General features: G+C 36.2%; 1 protein-coding gene across 1 annotated transcript in view; it reads left to right on the forward strand.

Moving 5' to 3' along the window:
- The window catches only part of LOC141554853 (hexokinase-2), an 87,361-nt gene that overhangs the window by 16,658 nt on the left and 49,324 nt on the right, over positions 1-21,379 (forward strand). The window contains exon 2 of the mRNA XM_074287203.1: positions 4,261-4,423. Within this exon, the coding sequence (XP_074143304.1) occupies positions 4,261-4,423 (163 nt within the window). The remainder of the gene's footprint in view (positions 1-4,260; positions 4,424-21,379) is intronic.

Here is a 21,379-nt window from a genome sequence, read left to right on the forward strand (position 1 = left end):
ACCCAAATCTTCATTTTGGGGCTTTTTATTCATGACGTCACATTGCTTTACCAATATTATCCAAAGAAATTCATGAATCATTTATTTTTCCTGCTCTTGGTGAAACTAGGTCTCCTGCAAAAGAATATAGAAATTATTATTATTTTTTTTTTAGTTTTTATTTTCCAGATATATGCATGGGTAATTTTACAGCATTGACAATTACCAAACCTTTTGTTCTAATTTTTCCCCTCCTTCCCCCCCCCCCCATGCAGGTTGACCAATACATGTTAAATGTGTATAACTTTTTTTTTTTTTTTGACAGTACATATGCATAAGTAATTTTTTTTTACAACGTTATCCTTTGCATTCACTTCTGTTCTGAATTTTCCCCTCCTTCGTTCCATCCCCTCCCTTAGATGGCAAGCAGCCCCATACATGTTAAATATGTTATAGTATATCCTAGATACAATATATGTGTGCAGAACCGTACAGTTCTCTTGTTGCTCAGGAAGAATTGGATTCAGAAGGTAAAAATAACCTGGGAAGAAAAACAAAAAAGCAAATAGTCCACACTCATTTCCCAATGTTCCTTCTCTGGGTGTAGCTGATTCTGTCCATCATTGATCAATTGGAATTGGATTAGATCTTCTCTTTGTCCACGATATCCACTTCCATCAGAATACATCCTCATACAGTATTGTTGTTGAAGTGTATAGTGATCTTCTGGTTCTGCTCATTTCTCTCAGCATCAGTTGATGTAAGTCTCTCCAAGCCTCTCTGTATTCATCCTGGTGGTCATTTCTTACAGAGCAATAATATTCCATAACATTCATATACCATAATTTATCCAACCATTCTCCAATTGATGTGAATCTATTCATTTTCCAGCTTCTAGCCTGGAAATTATTTTTAATTTACTTCTTGTGAAATCTGGATCTTCACTAGTGTATTTGCCAAGTCTTTATTCCATAAAAAATTCTATCAATGTCAGTACCTTCCCTTCCCCCACCAGTAGAGGAAGTAGCCTAGTGGGGGGGGGGAGGTGTTAATGCTGTGGGGAAGATTACTCAACCAGGAAGTGCTTATCTAAGGGTTACTAAAGGGGCTTTATCTAAATAGGTTATTAACATAGCCTCTGCCACCACTAAAAGTCTAAAGAAAAATTCTTCGTAGATGGATGGCTCCTTTCTTTCCCTCTCTAGGGTGTGAAATGAAATCTTGGGTGGCTCCAGGGTTGTCATTGAACACCCTGTGGACAGCCACTGCACACCGAGATGGAACTGCTGTTGTATGTTAATTGTGAGGTAGCACTGCAAAATTCAGAGCCATGTGCAATATTTTTTGTTTTTGTTTTTTAATATTAGGCTACAAAAACCAAAAAGCCTGGTATTGTGAAAGGAGAGCTGGTTGGGGGAGTCAGGTAGAGTATTAATAACCTTCTATCCCTTCTGTTAGTCTGTAGTCTGTGTGACTCTTCCTGCTCAGCACAGCAGCAAAAGGAGGATCAAAAAGTTCTGGTCACAAACTGATGGACCCGTTCTCTTGGATATTGGTATTGTGGACCTTTGGATTATTGTGTGTCTTCCAAGGACACACAAGATTCCTTCAGTTTCAATAACTATTTAACAAGCTTTAATGTGCCCATGAAAATAATTTTTGCAGTGACAAAGAAGGCCTTGTCTACGAAAACTAAGATAGCAGTCCACATGTGGGTGATCAAGGTCTTGGACTAAGGCCTTGAAGTGAGCTGCCAAGACCTTGATCTGAGAATTGAGATATTCTTCCTACGGTATACTTATTGAGAGAAGGGCCTGACTCACACCTCTATCTTCATACATCCCTCCAAGTGACTAGATAGGAGCAATAGAAAGGATATCATCAGGCACTTCACCAGGCCACCTCAGATGAACTTTTGAGTCCAGGAAGATCTAACGCATCTGGGTACAAATTTCAGGGCAGAAAGAGTCCCAAGCAGAGTAAGTGTAGTCCCTATTCCAAAGGGAGAACCCTTCGAATACTTGAAGACATTTATCTAATTTTTCTTTAATCCAAAACCCACAGGGTTTCATATGGCAGGCTCTAAACACAGATTGTTTTCCCTTTTTTTCTTAGGTAGCTAGCTCAGGGATAAAGAGTTAGGTCTGGAATTCAGATTTGAGCTCTCTCTCTTTGCTGTATGACCCTGGGCAAACACTTGTTTTCTCTGCCTCAGTTTTTTCATTTCCAAAAAGGTTAATGATTGCACCTACTTCATACAGTTATTGGGAGCCTCAAATGAAATAATATTTATAAAGTGCTACAAGACACTTTTCCCCCTTTTTTCTTAATGGTTCTTCACATTATCAAGGATTCTTCTGGTCTCAATCTCTGTTCTGATCATTCATCTGTGTCTGAAGAGTCCACGTCCTTTATTCTCTTCATGTCTTACCAATGCTGTGATTCTACATGTCTACCCTGTGATCCTACTTCTGTGACATATCTGCCCATTTATGTCATTTATGATTGAATCCTTTCCATTGGGCTGAATAAGGGTTCACAAGATTAGCTGTTTCCTAACTTTCAGCCTGCTGCTGCTATAATTCATACTGAGGAGTGAAGGCTTCTTAATGAGATTAATGCAGAGGGCTGGTTTGTGCAATTTGATCCCAATTAATAAGTAACATTTAATTGGATAGGCTTGATCATAGGAGAGAGTGATGGATTTCAGCTGCAAAGGATTTTGGTTTCCTGAACCAGAGAAAATTTAATAAGGAGAATTAAATCTTGTGCTGTTATTTCTTAGATTCTTGTGGAATCCAAGGGGGCAATTATAAAATAAAACAAAACTGCTTCTGATTTATTTCTGAAACTTAGTAGCTGGGATACAATGATAAAGACTAAAGTGGACTTTGGGTATCAGTTTCCCCATCTCTAAAATTACATAATAATATTTGCACTGCCTCATAAAGTTGTTGTGAATGATTAAAGTGCTTTATGATCCTTTAAAATACCATAGAAAGGTAGACTATTATCATTATTAATTTGTTGAGTCCTTTACCAACTTTGTAATCCTAGGCAAGTTATTTAACCTCTGTTTGCCTCAGGTTGCTGGAGAAGGAAACTTCAAACTAGTCCAGCATTTTTGCCTAGAAAATCCCAGGGACAATATTGGTGTGCTATGATATAAGGGGTTATGAAGACACAATCCCGTGATGACCACATCTATGAAACTATACTTGTAAGGTGTGAAATGCTCAGAGATGTTACCTTGATCTTATCTCAGAAAGCATGTTACCTCATTTACTGTACATAATCATTTGGTGAAAAACACATGCATTTGGGCCTCAGTTTTTTCATCTGTAAATGAAGGAAATTGGATTATATGTCCTCTAAAATTTATTTTGGGAGAAGCAGCATGTGTAGATGGGTAGAATTGTGGGCTTAGAGTCAGGAAAAAAGGGTTCAAATCCTTGTTCAGATATTTACTAGCTGGTGACTGTCAGCCTCATTGTTTTTTTCTGTCTGGAAAATGGGGATAATAATGATGGTTGTATAAAGATCAATGAGATTATTTATGTAAAGTGTTTTGTACATTTTAAATCACTAAGTAAATGTATCTCTAAATTCATGTTCCTGGGATCTTGTAATAATAGCTCCAAGGCAATTCATGGATATAGTCCACAGATGGGGAATTACTGCTCTATAGGACTTTGAGTAAGTTGAAGTTTGAGCCAATTAACAACTTGATAATAAGATCAAAGGAAACTGGCATATTGCTTCATGTTCCAGTAAATAATGTTAAGGAGTCATAGATGCTGATCCAAGAGGACCAGGAATCCCCTCTTACCACAGTTCTGACAATGGGTTCTTTGGCCCTCAGTTTGAAGACTTTCAAAGGAGAACCAGCTTTTTCTTTGTTGGTTCTACTTTGGGAAAATTCTTATTTGTATTAAGGAGTCTTCTCTTTTCATGGACTTGGCTCATAGGAGGTGCCTAATAGTTTTTTCACTTGTACATTCTCCAATTCTTTTCGGATCAATGAGCTTTATATGAAGCAAGTATTTTATATGCAAAGCGCTGGAGAACTAAAGACAAAAAATGTTAAGAAGATTTTCTTTTCCAGGCTCTGATTACTGCCTATGAGAGGAGGGAGGGAAGAAAGTGGGGAAGAGGAGAGGGAGGGAAAAAGAGAAGGGGGGAGAGGGAAAAGAGAGAAAGGGATAGGGAGAAAAGAAAAGAGAGAGGGGGGAAGGCCACAGATAGGATTATTGTTAAGCCATCTTGCTTTTCTTATTCCAGGTTGATCAGTATCTCTATCACATGCGACTCTCAGATGAAACCCTTGAGGAGATTTCTAAACGGTTCCGAAAGGAGATGGAGAAAGGGCTTGGAGCTGACACCCACCCCACAGCTTCTGTGAAAATGCTGCCCACATTTGTGAGATCTACGCCTGATGGAACAGGTAATGAAAGAGCTGGAGAATGAAAAAAAGGGGCTGGTTCTAGTGTGCTATGTAATTGTTAATTAGTGTAGCATGTTTTTTCCTTGAGCAGATGAGTAGGGATATCTTTTGTAATAAGGGATTTTCCATTTGGCATCGTTAATGAAATCTCATTGTAACATTACTTGCAGAATTCTGCCTTCACCTTGGATTCCATCCAAAGCCTTGAAGTAATTAAAGAGAACCTACTTTTCACAAGACAGACAAGTAGAGTGTAGCATAATGGAAAGAGCACTGAACTTGCTCATTCTTGACCTTGGACAAGTTATTTAAAATTTTCAGGTCTCAGTTTTCACCTTCAGAATGGCCTCTCTGATTTCTAAAGACCTTACCAACTCTAAAAGCCAAGTCTTCAAGACCATCTATAAAGTAATACTTTTGAGACATGACCTCTACAATCCCTTTTGACTCTGAACCTTCTAACTTGTTGACTTAACTTGAAAACCATTTCTGGGCTCTGACCAGAGATAGGGAGAATTTAGCTTAAGAAACATTGGTGTGCTTTTTTCTATTTCTACCAAGCATTCCTTAACCCTGGAGTGTTTGTTTAAGCTGCTAATGTCTGAGATTATATGCTTTTAAAAGACAAGGTTATATACTTTGTAAGACAAGGATTCTGAGAGTCTTGGGAATAGGCTTTTGACCCACTTAAAATATTTATTCTCAAGGTCACAAAATTTAAAGCAGGAAAGCACCTTACTTCTTTGTCTACCTTATGAATCCTCTTCATCCATGTCTTCCTTCACTCCTCAAAAAAAAAAATTTACAGATTGAAGAAAATTAAGCTCATAAAAGTCTAGTGAGCTTCCTGAAAGTTATCAAGTCTAATAAGTAGCAGAGCTCTAATTAAAATCTGTGGGAGGATATGGGAAGCAGTGTGCCATAGTGGGTAGAGTTTGTGATTTATTTTAGGGGGAAGAGTTTGGTGTGGGGGGGGGGGTCAGAAGACTTAGATTTTTTTCCCCACATAGCTGTACAACATGAGTAAATCACTTAATTACTCTCTGTACAATTTTCCCAACTGTAAAATAGGAGTAATTCTAGCACTGAATCCCACTGGGTTGTTAGAAGAATTAAATGAAATGAAAGTGTTTTTCAACTTTAAAACATTACTTAAATCAAATATTAAACAATTACTCCAACTTCATTTTTTTTTTTTTTTTTTTTACTATCCTGTACTGCCATGATTTATTTGCTTATGTAGTGCTCTGTCTTTATGTCTGTCTCTTATCCATCTATTTCTGTCTTGTCTTTCTCTTTCTGTCTCTGCCAATTGTCCTCTGACATTCCTTGTACCCATGAACTAGGAATTAGCACCAGGACATTGGGCCTCTATGGTGGGGTGGATTGATCTGAGCCTATTCTCTCTCTCCCATCCCCAAACACACCAACATTTTTTGCTTTCTCTGCTAGATGGAAGGGAGTCTGAGAGTGTCTCCCACAGTTTCCTCATGCAGAAATTTCAAGATCTTTCTGTCCTACTTCCTGCTCTTGAGAAATGTGGGGATTTAATGTATGAACAGATTTCCTCTTTATCACTTCTGATGTCTACCTTTTAAATGGAATGGGGTTTTTCTGAGGGAGTGTTATTTACTCTGACTGTTGGGTTTACCTATACCTTTTGAAGGACAGAAAAGAACATCCCTAGAGACTCTCAAGTACTTCTAGTCTGAGTGTGGTAGATCACAACTGTGTGACTTTAACTCCCTAAAAGTGGAGTTTCCTTGTCTATAAAAGGGGAACTGATTCTTCATTGTATTGTGTATTGGCAAATAATTACATCTCCTAAGAGTGAGAGAGAACTTTTGCTTGAGTTTGGAAAGGTTTTTTGTCTGCTTTCTTTGGGTCTTATGCCTTCTGAAAATGGTTATTTTAAGACATTGTACTTAGAACTATAGATATGAAGATAGTTGAAAAATGACAGTTTCTTCTTTCAAAAGCTTTGTACACTAATGAAATTAGAGCATATATATTTATATATACACACACATATATATATATATACATAATACATATGAATAAGAATGATTATACTAATAGTTATTAATAAGGTTTGCAAAGTGACTTATATGTTACTCCATTTGAGCCTCCTACCTACCTACCTTGTAAGATAGACATTGCTTTTTTTTATAAATAAACTGAAGCAGAGAGAAATTAAAAAGACTTGTGTGCAGGATCACTAAGCTAGGGAGGATTTGAATTCATCTCCTCCTGATCCCACATTGTATATTCTATCCATATTACCATCTTGCCTCAAAGGAATCATCCACAGTATTAAGTTCATTTGTAGAGAGAGGTCTGTGTCAGGAGATAGGTACTGGAAGACTTCATGGAAATGCACTTAATCTAGGTACTGAAGAAAAAGAATTTTAACAGGCAAATGAGAAAGGAGTATTTTAGACATGAGAGATGTCCAAATGTAGAAAAGTGGGAGATAAATCATAAAATCATAGCTTGAGAGCTAGAATGGACCTCAGAGGTGTCAAGTAGCCAAAACTCAAATAAATAAATAAAAAATTTATTAATTTACAAAACATATGCATGAGTAATTTTTCAACAGTGACCCTTGCAAAACCTTCTGTTCCAACTTTTCAACTTTGCTTCTCCCCATCCCTTTCCCTAGATGGCATGTTAAATATGTTAAAGCAGATGTTAAATCCAATATATGTATAAATATTTCTACAGTTATCTTGCTGCACAAAAAGAAACAAACCTAAGAAGAAAAACAAAAACACAATAACAGAAGGAGTGGAAATGCTGTGCTGTGGTCCACCATCATTTCCCATAGTTCTCTCTCTTTGGTATAAATGGCTCTTTTCATTACTGAACAATTACAACTGGTTTGAATCATCTCATTGTTGAAAAAAGCCATGCCCATCAGAGTTCATAGTTATATACTCTTGTTGTTGCTGTATGTAATGATCTCTTTCTGCTCACTTCACTTAGCATCATTTCATGTAAGTCTCTCTAGGCTTCTCTGAAATCATCCTGTTGGTCATTTCTTACAGTTTGATATGCACAGTTTGATAACTTTTTGAGCATAGTTCCAAACTGCTCTCCAGAATGGTTGGATTCATTCACAATTCCACCAACAATGTACCAGTGTCCCAATTTTCCCACATCCCCTCCAGCATTCGTCACTTTTCCTGTCATCTTAGCCAATCTAAGAGATATGTAGTAATATCTCAGAGTTGTCTTAATTTGCATTTCTCTGATCAATAATGCAAATTTCCTCATTTTACAGATGAGGAAATTGAGACTTAGAAGTGAGGTTAAATGGACAGGATGAAATCGTCTTACACATAGTGAAAAATAAAGGATGATATTAAATAGAACTATAAATTAGATTGGAGCCAGAGTCTGGAGGGCTTTACAATTCTAGTTTAAGAAGGAATTATTGGAAGACACCTGAATATAAAAGATTTTTGAGCAATGGCTAGACTTTTTAAATTTTTATTTAAAAAAAAACAACAAAAAACCTAAATCCTATAGAGAATTGCTTAGAAAAGGGAGAGATTGGAATGAAGACCAGCTATATAATAAGTTAACTGCTGTACATGATGATGGTAATATTGATCATGCGTTGAGGGAAAGGGATGAATAAGAGATGTAGGATTTGGTAAAAGTATGAAAGAGATGACAGAAGAGGAGAAGGCAGATAACATAAACATGGCATTTCTGGTAGAATATTCATCCGGATGAATTAAATGACTTGCCCATATTAATCTAATTACTAAGTTATCAGAGACAGGATTTGAATTCAAATCCAACTTTATACTCACTTTTAGCTCACAGGAGTAATATTTGCTTTGCCTTCTTTTTAAAAAATCTTACCGACATATTTTGTTTTTGTGTCATCTTTATTTCTGAATATTTCCCTTATTTCTTCCTTCCCAGATAGATCCCTTGAGAGAGAGAGAGGAGAGGAGGGAGAATTTTTCACCAAAAGAACGATTACCAAACTGCCTCAGAATATATGAAATAATCTACATAATAGGTCCCATACTTCTGCAAAAACAAGATGATTTTTTCTTTAAAATTTTTCAGTGACTATTCTTCATTATTGTAAGAGCTTTTTTGAGTTTTTAGAATTTGTTTTCATTATTCTTTCTGTTTGTTTAGTGTTCAACTCTTCATGATTCCATTTGGAATTTTCTTGGCAAAGATATTGGGATGTTTTTCCATTTCCTTCTCCACCTCATTTTACAGATGAGAACTGAGGCAAATGGTTAACTGACTTTGCCCTGGGTCACATAACTAGTTAATATCTGAGGGTGGGATTTGATCTCAGGTTTTCCTGATACAAGGTTTGGCACCAATCCATTTCACCACTCAGCTGCCCCAGCTATTGTAATTTACATTGCTGTAATCACTGTTTTCCTGGTTTTTTTATTTTATTCTGTATCATCATGTAAGTCTTCTAATGCCTCTTTCTTCATATTTTGCCCAAAGAGACAATAATATTCAGTTATTTTCTATTAATTCTAATCTAAATTTTTCAAAACTTATTTTAAAAGTAATATTTTACTGATAACTAAAAATCTATTTTTAAATATTCTATTCATTTGCCACAATTTGTTTAGCTGTTCCCTAAATCAAAGGGTATTTTACTTTGTTCCCTGCCTTTTGTTTGCCAGAAAGAGTGCTATTAATGTTTTAGTGTATATTGGTCTTTCTTGTCTCTGACTTTTTAACAGGCCAAAGGATCCAAATACTTTGACATTTGGATCTGGTTTTTTTTTTTTTTTAAAGCAAAAAGCATTATTTTTCAGAATGGTTAAGTGAATTCAAAACTCTACATTACTGTGCTTTTACTTCAGTCTTTCAACATTATTTCCATATTTTGTCATCTTTACCAGTATACTGGGAGTGGTGCAGTAATTTCAAAATAACTTCATCATTACCAAATGTTAGGGCTTTGAGATAGGCCCAGCAGGAAATAGTCTTAACCTCACTGAAATTTGCATCTGAAGACTAGATGTAGATAGTAGGGCAAATCAGGGCTCCACCTTCTGTTCTTGGGGCGTTGAACTTAAAGGAACTATAAATATCAAGCTATATCAGTTCATGCCCTGCTTTCCATCTGTGGAGTATGTGCCAGCTGTGGAAATCTGTTTTCTGAGACTAGTGAAGTCCTCTTGTAAACTAGAGGAGGGTGGAGGTGGATATTTGTCTCAGTGCTAAAGATCTCTTTAGTTATCAACCTGTAGTTCACAGGTTTCCTGTCCAGGGGATAGGAAGCTCATTATTTCATCTTGTCATATTTCAGAACACTTGTAATTAGTGGAAAGTTTTTCCTTGGGAGTCTACTATCTCATTCCCTAAGGTTAGATTTAAATATATAAAAACTAATCTCACTTCCAGTGTACTACTTCCCCCTACAAAAAAGGCTTCAATTTTGTAGTTCTCTAGACTTTAGTAGTGGTTGTAGATGTTTTTTAACATTCTAGTTAGATTATTTGGGTTCTGTGTTTTATTTAGAAAGAAATTGCTAAAGTTGGAGAGTGTTCAGGGAAGGAGAAACCAGGTAGTGAAGGAATTGGAAACTAATTGGAAATCCATAGCTGGATTTCAATTGGAAGAATGACATTTAAAAACAAAACAAAACAAAACAAAAAACCCCAAAACCCTCTGTATTGTAGCTTTTGTTTTTACATCAACCATATTTTCCAATCTTTTCCCTTCTCGATCAACCCTTATAATAAAGAACAAAAATGAAAAAGAAAAAAAAAGTTCTGTTAAACTAACCAAGATATTGAAAAAAATAGATATTATATGCAATATGCCATTCCCAAGAGGCATCCCACCTCTGGAGAGAAGCTTGTGGAGGCCCCTTTTCATGTTTCCTTTGGTCATTGTTAGTTTTGTGGTGGTGGTAATGATTCTTTCTATTTACATTGTTGTAGTTTTCATGGTGGTACATCAGTTCGTATTAGTTTTCATTTTCATAATTTTTTTAATGGCACAGTAATTTATGAACCACAATTTGTTGAGTCATCCATTCCTTGGTTGATTTTTTTTTTTTTTTTTGGATCTATTTTCTTCCAATTGTTTGCTGTGATAAATATTTTTGCATTTCATTTTTGTCATTTACTTCTTACTAATAGTCCCTGGGCCAAAGGTTAAAAGACATTTTAATCACTCTGTTAGGGGGAAAAAAATTCTTGCAGTTGTTTGTTGTCCCCATTGAAAATAGGGACATTGGGGAGAGTTGGCCATAGAAGAAAGCCAGGTTTGGATAATTGCTCCAGAGGACTAATGTACAAAGATCCTTGCTCAGGTGTAAGGATGCGGTTCCCGCAAAACAAGAGAAGGGAATTGTAAGAGCCCTTTAAATGGGCGGACACAGTGCAACAGGAGATTGAGTGCCCCAGGAAGTAATCTCTGTGGATATAGGACTGCCCCGTAGGTGGGATCTTGGCCATACTGAGATAGCTTTGTAATGGGTGACTCGCTGGTTGGCTGTGTGTGTGACCTCACAGGCCCTTTATAAGCCCACTGCAAACAGCAGTAGCTCTCTTTAATCTGGTTCCCTGAGCCAAGTGGATGGATAGCCCAGAGAGGTAAGGATTTTAGTAGTCAACACCTGGTCAGAAGACCTGCTGTCTGCAGTAGGCTTATAAAAGGCCTGTGAGGTCACACACACAGCCAATCAGCGAGAGAGTCACCCATTACAAAGCTATCTCAGTATGGCCAAGATCCCACCTACAAGGCAGTCCTAATATCCACAGAGAATATTTCCTGGGGCACTCTATCTCCCGTTGCACTGTGTCCGCCCATTTAAAGGGTCCTTACACTCAGGTATAACTTGCACTGGATGATAGTATAATAGAAAGATTACAGGATTTGAGTCATAGGTTCAAGGGTTCCAGTTTGAACTCTGTCATTTACTATGCCTGAGCTAGTCACTTAACCTCTTAGGGTCTTAATTTCCTGATTATAAAAATTCTTGATGAGGACTAGTGGAGATAATAAAAAAAATCATTACCCTTGATTATTAGAGCTGGGTATGTGCTCTGGCTTTGTGGTAAGAGAAAAATAAATATCCTTTATTTTCCAGAAGTATACTTTTCTAACTTACAAAAACAGAGGTGGTCAGAAAATCAGGTAAATTTTTTTCACATAAGAGTATTTTATTTTCTAATTGCATGTAAAGATAGTTTTCAGGATTCAAATTAGCTAAAATTTAACATAGATTCATGTAAAATTTAGTAGCTTCAAAATAGTTTGTTCCCAACACATATTGTTTTTTAGCAACCAGGCTTGATGTATGATGATGTTGAAAGTATTCCAGATCCCTCTAAATTCTATCCTTTCAAATGCCCAGAGCCTTTCTTCCCCCTCAAAAAACATGATATCAGGAAGGGATCTGACACCCCCTTTGTTCTTCATAAAAGTCCTTCTCAGCTCCTTCATGTTGATGTGGAAGCCACTTTGGCTTAAAGGTTAGACCTACAGAATAAAAGCTCTGAAGGGCCCAGCTACATCAAAAGGCCACAAATATTTGTTAAGTGCCTACTTTATGCCAGATGATATGGTAAGATGGGATGACAAAGAAGGGTAAACATAATGTCTCTTCTTGAGGATCTCACAGGCTAATGGGGGGGAGGCTTTATGAAAACAAGTATAAACAGATAAGATGTAGACAAAATAAATTGAAGGACTGACAAAGGATAGAGTTTGTAGCTAAGACTTGATGCCAAAAGATGGCAATGAGAAGGAAAAAATTCTAAGCATGGGAGATAGCTCATAGTCCCCTGGTGGGTTTTATCTGTCCCGTTGAAGACCAAGCAACCGAAGTCCAAAGAAGCTTTGTCAAATATAGATTGTCTAGAGACTTGAATCTGTAGCAAACTTTTGTAAGTCTGGCTCCATTCATAACTGCTTCTTGGCCCAGCTGACTTGGTTTCAGGTTCACTCTGAGGAAAGCTGAATTAGCTGGCTTTCCAGACAAGAAGGAAGAGCTTACTTGGATCCTTCACATTTTAAAGTTCCCTTCTCCTCTTAATTTTAATAAAATAAAAATGAAACACTTAATCTGGAAAAAAAACTATCTCTTATGGTAAGTGTTGAGAGGAATCTTGTGATAGTGATAGAAATCTCTGAAAGGGACTCTAACTGTACTCTCTGCCCCAGGCAAACTATATCCTTTCTGTATTCTGCCCTTCCCCCAGGGAAATTTACATTTACTTCTCTTACCTCTTACCTTTGCTTATTCTGTTCCTGGTTCCTTTAATTTCCTTCTTCCTTTTCTTCAGACTTGTTCAATTACTTCCCTGTCTATAATTTAAGCCACTTTCTTCTGGAAGCTTTCCCTGGTTTCTACTTCATTTCCTTACCTCAGTCAGTAAGGCTCTCTTCATTCCTTCAGATAATCCTTTGTTTTGAACCTTTCCAATGAATCCCCTGTTTGCTATTGTATGCCTACCTAACTTTATTGATTAAAAGTGAAGACCTAGTCATATCTAAATTTTGTGTGGCAGCCAGCTGTGCACCATTGTAGGTGCCTGTAAATATTTAGAGAATGAATGAATGTCCAGGGACAGGCAATTAGTTGGGGCCTGTAATAGTAAGGGAATTTAAGAACAATTAATGTAGAATAGATAAGACCTTTTGAAATAGCTCATAGCAAACTCACAGCTAATATTGGTAAAGACAGAATGATGCTAGTACAGGGCTGGTATTGTACCACGTAAGATCATTTTTGCTTGAGATCTGCAAATGTTCATTAAAATTCACCAGACCCATTGGAGATTGTAAGCAAGACCTATTTCCCATCTGTGAATTCTAGAAGGTCTAGCTAATTGTTGTTGTGCACTGCATATTCGTTAGAGTAATGAATACTAATTAAGATAAAATGAAGATTCTATAAATGGAAAATATTTTATGGAATTTATATCTATTATGGTTCTTTTGGGGAAATGCATCTGCTAAGAAGAAAAGTGTCATTAATCTATGTAGATTATTTTGAATATGTAACTTTAAAGACTGCCATTTTCATGGGTGTGGGTTCCTCCACTCCAGTGCAAATAAGTATAGTATAATACAGATTGGGACTTGAAATGAGGAAGAATTGGGCTTGGTTCTAAATGGGTCACTTGAGCCTTGGATCAGCTTCCTCTTATGTAAAATGGGGAGAATAATATCCATAGTATTTAACTTCAAAGATTTACTGTAATATTGTTATCATCTTCTTCACCACCACCACCACCACTACCACCTGATTTGCTGTAACTAAAATAATTCACCCCACAATGATCATCTCGGGACTTAGATTGATGTTTGAACAGTAGATAATAGTGTCTTTTGGTCCTATGATCAAATATTTATAGCTGATAGCTGCCAGAGGTTTATGTTCTACTGGTGTAGCCTCTGAGAACCCACCTCATTTCCATTAGGCATCTAAGTAAATGAAACTCTAGTGATCCTCAAACTTTTTAAATAGGGGCCAGTTCACTGTCCCTCAGACTGTTGGAGGGCCGGACTGTAGTAAAAACAAAACCTCACACACTGTGTCCGCCCCTCAGTCCATTTGCCATAACCCAGCTGGCCCCATAAATGTCCTCAACAGGCCATAGTTTGAGAACCCCTGCTCTAGGCCAAAGGTTCTTAACTTTTTTTGTGTGTCCTAGATCCCTTGGTACCCTGAGCTAGCCCAGAGAATGGTTTTGTTGCATATGTATAATTTTTCCCACACAGATTCACAGATCCTGAAACCCATCCAATGAACATGGAAGCCAAATACAAAATCCCCTGCTTTGGGTTCATTTTAGAAAAGTCTTTATAATATCAAAATACAGATCCTTGCTTAAGATACTCAGATTAAATTAATATGGATAAAATTGCAAAATGAGGAGCTTACTACAGCAAAGCTGATTTTTCTCTTCGGAAACAGGCCATCAAATTATATCAGTTTTGTATCATTCAGACATAAGAAGTACCACCCTAATACCCAAGTTGAAAATTTATCAATGCTTCAGGAGTTGTAGTTCAGTCTTAGAAACAAAAATAGTTTTATGGGGACAGTTACATAGCATAGGGGATAGAGTACCAGCTCTGAAGTCAGGAAGACCTGAGTTCAAATTTGACCTCAGACACTTAACACTTCCTAGCTGTGTGATCCTGAGCAAGTTTCTTAATCCCAGTTGCCCTGGGGGAGGGGGGGAAGAGGGGAACAAAACTTTATGATAGCCTACCATTCTCCTCAGTCAATTGTATAGGATTCATTCTGTCTCATTTCCTGTGCCACTCATTTGTCATTTATCAGACAGTCTTGTATGGCTTCATATTTTTTATGTTTTTACCCCTTCTGATACCCAATCCCATCAAATCTCAAATTCCAAACTGTAGTATGGAGATCAACTCTGTTGGATAACCTGTTATCCTGTAGGATTATGGATTTTTTAGTCATAGCAAATCTCAGAGATCATCTTCAAAGGGATTATGTTCTGTTTATTCTATCTTAAGAAGACCTGCATTCAAATTCCACTTTTGGAACTTCCTTAGATGTTTGACGATGGGCCAATTATTTCATTTCTTTGAAGCTTAATTTCTCCATCATTAAAGTGGTAATAATAAATATCAAATCATTTTTATAATTATTAATATCAAAGAAAGTGTTATCTATACCAACAAAATCACAGTTTCTTGAAAAATCAAAGCATGTGTCTCTAAATGGATTGTATCCTTTCTTATCTAGTTGTGGGGGATGTATTAGTCAAATGATTTTAGGCTGGGAATTATGAATAAAATGAGAATTGATTTTTATGTGGTATTTTTCCTGTTTACAGAATATTTTATATTTATTCCAATTTGGTTCTTACAGCAACCTAGTCAATTGTGTGAATATTATTTCCATTTTACAGATGAGATAAGGAATTCAGATAGAATTTGAGTTGAGTACTTTCTGACTTTATGTCTATGTTATGAATCCATAATGCTAGGTTGCTTCTGACTGCCTTAGTGCTTTATGGTTTCTTGGCTGGGATTAGAGGGAAAAAATGAAAGGTAAAATAAGGCCTGGTCCCTGTTTTCTGGTCTCTGGGAAAACAAGGTTTGGTCAAATAAAATTCGGAACCAAACAGGCTAGTTCAATGGAAGTAATATATGATAAAGGGAAACTGGATTGATACTATGTACATATGGTCTATTGTGGTTAGGGAAGTAATAAAATAGGGAGTTGAAGAATGGACTTACCTTAGCTGCCACCTTTTAATTATACCAACAAACTCAATACTGTTGCTAAGGTTATCCATCAGGAATTAGCCCCAATGGGTAACATAATTGTTAACTCAGGAATAAAGGGATAAATAACCACTTGTACTAAGAACCTACCTAATAAAGATTAAAACATTCTGCTCAATAGATCAAATACAGTAAAAGCTGCCACATATCCTGTATTTTATTCATCAGAATGACAATGATTATAATAATTCAATTGAGATAGAATATTTTTTAAAAATTGGTAGTCCCTATGTGTTGTACAGTTTAGGGCTTTGTATACTTTTTCCCACTTGTGACCACTTTTCACTGGAGAAGTTTTACATGATCCCTTCTCCAATTTGAGCTAAGGTGTTTCTGGCAGTGTTTGTGCACATATAGTGCAAAATGTACATGTTGTGTGTTCAGAACCAAGTCTAAAGTGAAGTTGCTTAATGTAATATGGAATGCATCATTAGAATGCACTTCCTGAAACACCCTGGATTCATTCATTACATGTTAGATTTTAAATTAATTTTTGTTTAGAAGCCTTTTACTGTTGCCAGATTTTTGCAGCCCCCATAGGGACCCTGTATGGCATTGCAACCAACAGTTTTAGCTCTAGTATAAATGATATAGTGGCAAATGAAACAAAATATCTAATTGGGAAATGGCCATAGGGTGCTAGCTTGTGAAGTATATTACTGTTGCTAAAATCATACCACTAATTAGGAATCAGTATAAGCAAATAGATCCAACTGTATCATATTTAAAGATGTGGTTGATTTTTTTGTTGCAAAGGCTCATCTTTTCATTTTAAAACTATAACTCTCCATTCTTTATTATTAACTTCCCTGGGCAAAGACAGTTCATCACTTAGTGGTCTTAGCTTTTGAAGATGGGCCTATCTAAACTTAGGCTATTTTGTCTCTGTAAGCACCTATGGGAAGCCTTGTCTGACTGTTAACTCACAGGGGTCACTTCCATGCCAAGTGAAGCATTGCTGGAGGACTTGTGCTGACACACAAGTTGTCTATATTTTGTTGTCTAATACAGCAAGTTAAATGGAACAGATACTTATATTGTGAAGTCTCTCATTGGAACTTCTAAGATTCAATGTTTTGAAGTAAGAGCTGGACATGACTTTAGAGATCTAATTCAAATCCCTCTTTCTACCAATTAAGAAATTGAGGGCAAGAGAGGATAAAAGATGTTTCCCAAAACACACAGGTAGTAAGTTGCCAAGCTGTTAACAAATTATCTTTCATGCATTACTCTCACAGAGAACTTGGCACCTTGTGTGTAACCTGGAGTGCCTCAAGGTGAAGCTGGTTATTATGTATAGAGTGACTGGGCACCTTAAAGGTTATTTATTTACAAGAGAATGACCTGAATGATGCCTTTTTAATATCTGGGATCATTCTTGTGTGTATATAGCATAATGGAATATTTGACTAATAACCAAGGAGTAATACTGTATAAAGACTAGATTGATTCCTGGAAGAAGTATCATAAATATATTTCATATTCAATTCAAAGTTGCTATTTCTCCACAGAAATCTTTAGAAGGGAAAAATGGAACAGGAATTACTGTTTTTCAAATGAAAGTGACAAGACCTGAAAACACTGGCCTAAACAGAACTAACTCAATCTTTTTTCTCCTCCAAACTATATCCTTTAGATCTTCTCTCTATATTGACAAAGACCCTGAGGGATTTTCCTTTTCTTTTCTTTTTTAATTAAAGCCTTTTATTTTCAAAATATATGCATGGATAATTCTTCAACATTAACCCTTGCAAAACCTTGGGTTCCAAATTTTTCCCCCTTTCCTATCCCCTCTTCTAGATGGCATGTAGTCCAATATATGTTAAATATGATAAAAATATTAAGTCCATTATTTGCATACATATTTATATTTGCTGCACAAGAAAAATAAAATCAAACCAGAAAAAAAAATGAGAAAGAAAATAAGATGTAAGAAAGCAAAAAACAAACAAAAAATGCTGTGTTGTGAGCACACTCAGTTCCCACAGTCCTCTCTCTGGGCATATATGGCTTTCATCACAAGATCATTGGAACTGGCTTGAAAATCATCTCATTGTTGAAAAGAGTCACATCTATCAGAATTGATCATCATATAATCTTGTTGCTATGTTCAATGATCTCTTGGTTCTGCTTATTTCACTTAGTATCTGTTCATGTAGGTCTCTCCAGACTTCACTGAAATTATTCTGCTGGTCATTTCTTACAGAACAATAATATTCCATAACATTCATATACTATAATTTATTCAGCCAATCTCCAATTGATGGGCATCCACTCAGTTTCCAGTTTCTTGCCACTACTTGAAAAGGGCTGCCACACACATTCTTGCACATACAGGTCCCTTTTCCTTCTTTAAGATCTCTTTAGGATATAATCCCAGTAGAAACACTGCTGGATCAAAGGGTGTGCACAGTTTGATATACTTTTGAGCATAGTTCCAAATTGCTCTCCAGAATAGTTGGATCTGTTCACAATTCCACCAACAAAGTATCAGTGTCCCAGTTTTCCCACATCCCCTCCAACATTCATCATTATCTATTCCTGTCATTTTAGCCAATCTGACAGATGTGTAATGGTATCTTAGAGTCCTTAATCTGCATTTCTCTGATCAATAGTGAGTGAGAGCATTTTTTTTTATATGACTAGAAATGGTTAATTTCTTCTTCTGAAAATTGTCTATTCATATTCTTTGACCATTTATCAATTGGAGAATGGCTTGAATTCTGTAAATTTGAGTCAATTCTCTATATATTTTAGAAATGAGGGTTTTATGAGGGATTTTTCTATACCTACCCTTTTTTCCCTCTTTAGTCAGAATCCTCAGAAGGCTCTCAAAAGTGATACTGGTATTGTTGGGTGAGTCCCTCTTTGGGGCAAGGCAAGACATAGTAACTTTTATAACACCTTGGGAAATATTTGTAATATACCCTGAATTTATAGTCCTCACTAGTGTCCAAGAATTTAGTCTATGAAACTAGAAATACTTGATTGATGGTTATTGTCTTTTGTTCTGGGAGAGAATCAAAATGACTCTGCTATATTGGAGTCAAGATATACATTGTGTCCAACTATGACTAAGCAGACTCCATATATACATGAGATATACTCCATATATCCATATGAGCACATAAGAATATGAACATGTGGAGTGGAGATAACTCTAAATCTATGAATCTCACAGTTGTTTTTTTTTTTTTTTTTTTGAGTTACTGTAGTTCTGCTTTTCTCATAGAGAACAGTGCCTTCTTTGGTTTGAAAACTTCATGCTGGATGGTTCTGTGCCAGTGTCTCCCAGGTCTCACAAAGTTCTTCAGAAATCTCAAAAATGTCCTTGAAATAGTTGGCAAGTTGAAGAGCAAAATTCCATTCCATTCAACAAACATTTGTTATATGTCTCCTTTGTGCTAGGCAATGGGATTACAAGACAAAAATAAAAATCTCTGCCCATAAGGAGCTGACATTCTACTAAATCATTATGGTATCGAGTCCAAACTTGGACTTTTTTTCTCTGGGTCTCCTGTAAAATGATGATGTCAGACTGGAAGACTCCTAAGATCTCCTTCGTTTACAACATTGTTGAGCTCCCTCTATGTTTCATGTTGGTGGTCTGTTTTTAATTTTAGCAAGGGACTGATGATGAAGCAAAATAAATTGTTCTAAGACTCCTCCCAGCTTTGTCATTCTACCTTTTATATTTTTAGTCTTTTTAAAATTAACTAGTCCAATGGCCTAGTGCAGGTAGGTGGTACATACAGTATGGATGTTGGAGGCTCATCTTCCTGAGTTCAAATCTAGCCTCAGACAACTAGTTAGTTGTGTGACCTTGGCAAGTCAGTTAACCCTGTTTGCCTCAGTTTCCTCTTCTGTAAATAGAGTTGGAGAAGGAAACTGCAAACCACCCAAGTATCTTTGCCAAGAAAACCTCAATGGGGTCATGAAAAGTCGAACTTGACTAAAAGTAACTAAACAGTAACAGCAAGGACCTAAGGGTATAAAACGAACCCTTTTAGAAAATTCTTCATTCCTGTTAGCCTTTTTAACTATCATAAGAATACTTATACATAGAATTAGTTAATCAGAATTAGTTTTTTCCTACTTTGTGCTGTGAATTGCTTTGATGTATATTATTGACTTTGTATATTACTACTCTGAACTGTAAAATGTCATTTGAATATTTGCTAGGCCTGTGAATTCTCCAGGATACAGGAAAACTGAAACTAATTTATTTCTCTGACCTTGTATTTCAGATAAGGTAGATACTGAAAATGGGAAGAAAAGAAAATTGTGATACATAAAGTACATAAATTAGATAACAACCTCTTGTGAAAAGAATTTCCTCTGGAAAGTTCAGTTCCTCAAATCTAAGTGTGAGGGAAGAGAACTTTAGTGCTTCTGGCTTAATTTCATCTTTTTTTGCCCAGTTCTCTGTTTTGGTTGGACACTTGTTTGCCTTCTTATAGGGTACAGAGTCAGTGACTCCTGTAAATTGCCTCTTTTCAAGACAGAAAGCAACATATCAGAGAGTGATAAGGTCTTTAGGCAATATTATGGAGTAGATATGTCTTGTCTTTGGAAACCATCGATTTGGGTTGACATTTCAATTCTAGCACTTTAAATTTGAACAGGTGAATATCTGGCAAATCATGTTTGCCAAGGGGCTAATCAGTATATCTAGGTGGTGGTAAAGCATTTCACTCTAAAGACAGAACCAGTACCCTTCCCAGGCCTCTAGAAAAGAGAGTTTATACATACATACATACACACACACACACATATATATATATATATATGTAAGTTTTTTTAAACAAAATACATTTTATTTGCTGACAGATAAATAATACATTTTCAAGAAATATAAAATGTACCATAGATTTCTCCCTTCCATACAAAAATTGGTATTAGCTACACTTGTTTTTTTTGGCAATGTGATGCTTTCTTGTATTATTCATTCAGTGTTGTAAAAACAACTATTCCTCTGTGAACCAGTCAATATCAAATTTTCTACAAAAACAAACTAGACAATGAGTGGTTCAAGAAATAAGTTGTTTGTGAATAGATTGATGTGTAGTATTTCTCCTAATTGAATATCTTTCAGTCTTTTAAGTTTTTGAATTTTCTATGTATAGAAACATTTATAAGTCTCATAGTTCAATTGATACAATTTAATCTAATTACAAGATGTATTATCTTGGGGGAAAAACAATTACACATATAGATTTAATTCTCTCATTACATTACATATTCATTCTTTAAATTCTTGCATTGTGAATTTCTGTACCCTTCAAAAAATAGATTTTACTTAAAACTACTCTTAGATGATCTTCAGTGAACTTCTAATTATCAGATCCAATGGCCACCATGTTCCTTGAGCTTCTCCCCTGATTTTTACAGGAACTTGACTGGTACTTCTGGTGGTTGTTTCTTGGTCCTCCCCCTAGTCAGGTATGTAACTATTGTCTTATGGCCCAGTGCTTGATCAGCTTTCTTCTTTGTCTGAGCTCTCTCTCTCTCTCTTTGGCAGTTTCTTCCATTCCTGAGGTTTCAATTTTTATTTGGATTGTGACAAACCCTATATCTGCATGTATCTACAATCCTTGATTTCTAACTTCCTCCTGGGCATCCTCACTTGGACGTCCTATCCACATTTCATACTCTCAGGTTTAAAAGGTTTTT

The sequence above is a fragment of the Sminthopsis crassicaudata genome, chromosome 2, assembly GCF_048593235.1.
Source record: "Sminthopsis crassicaudata isolate SCR6 chromosome 2, ASM4859323v1, whole genome shotgun sequence".
NCBI lineage: Eukaryota > Metazoa > Chordata > Mammalia > Dasyuromorphia > Dasyuridae > Sminthopsis > Sminthopsis crassicaudata.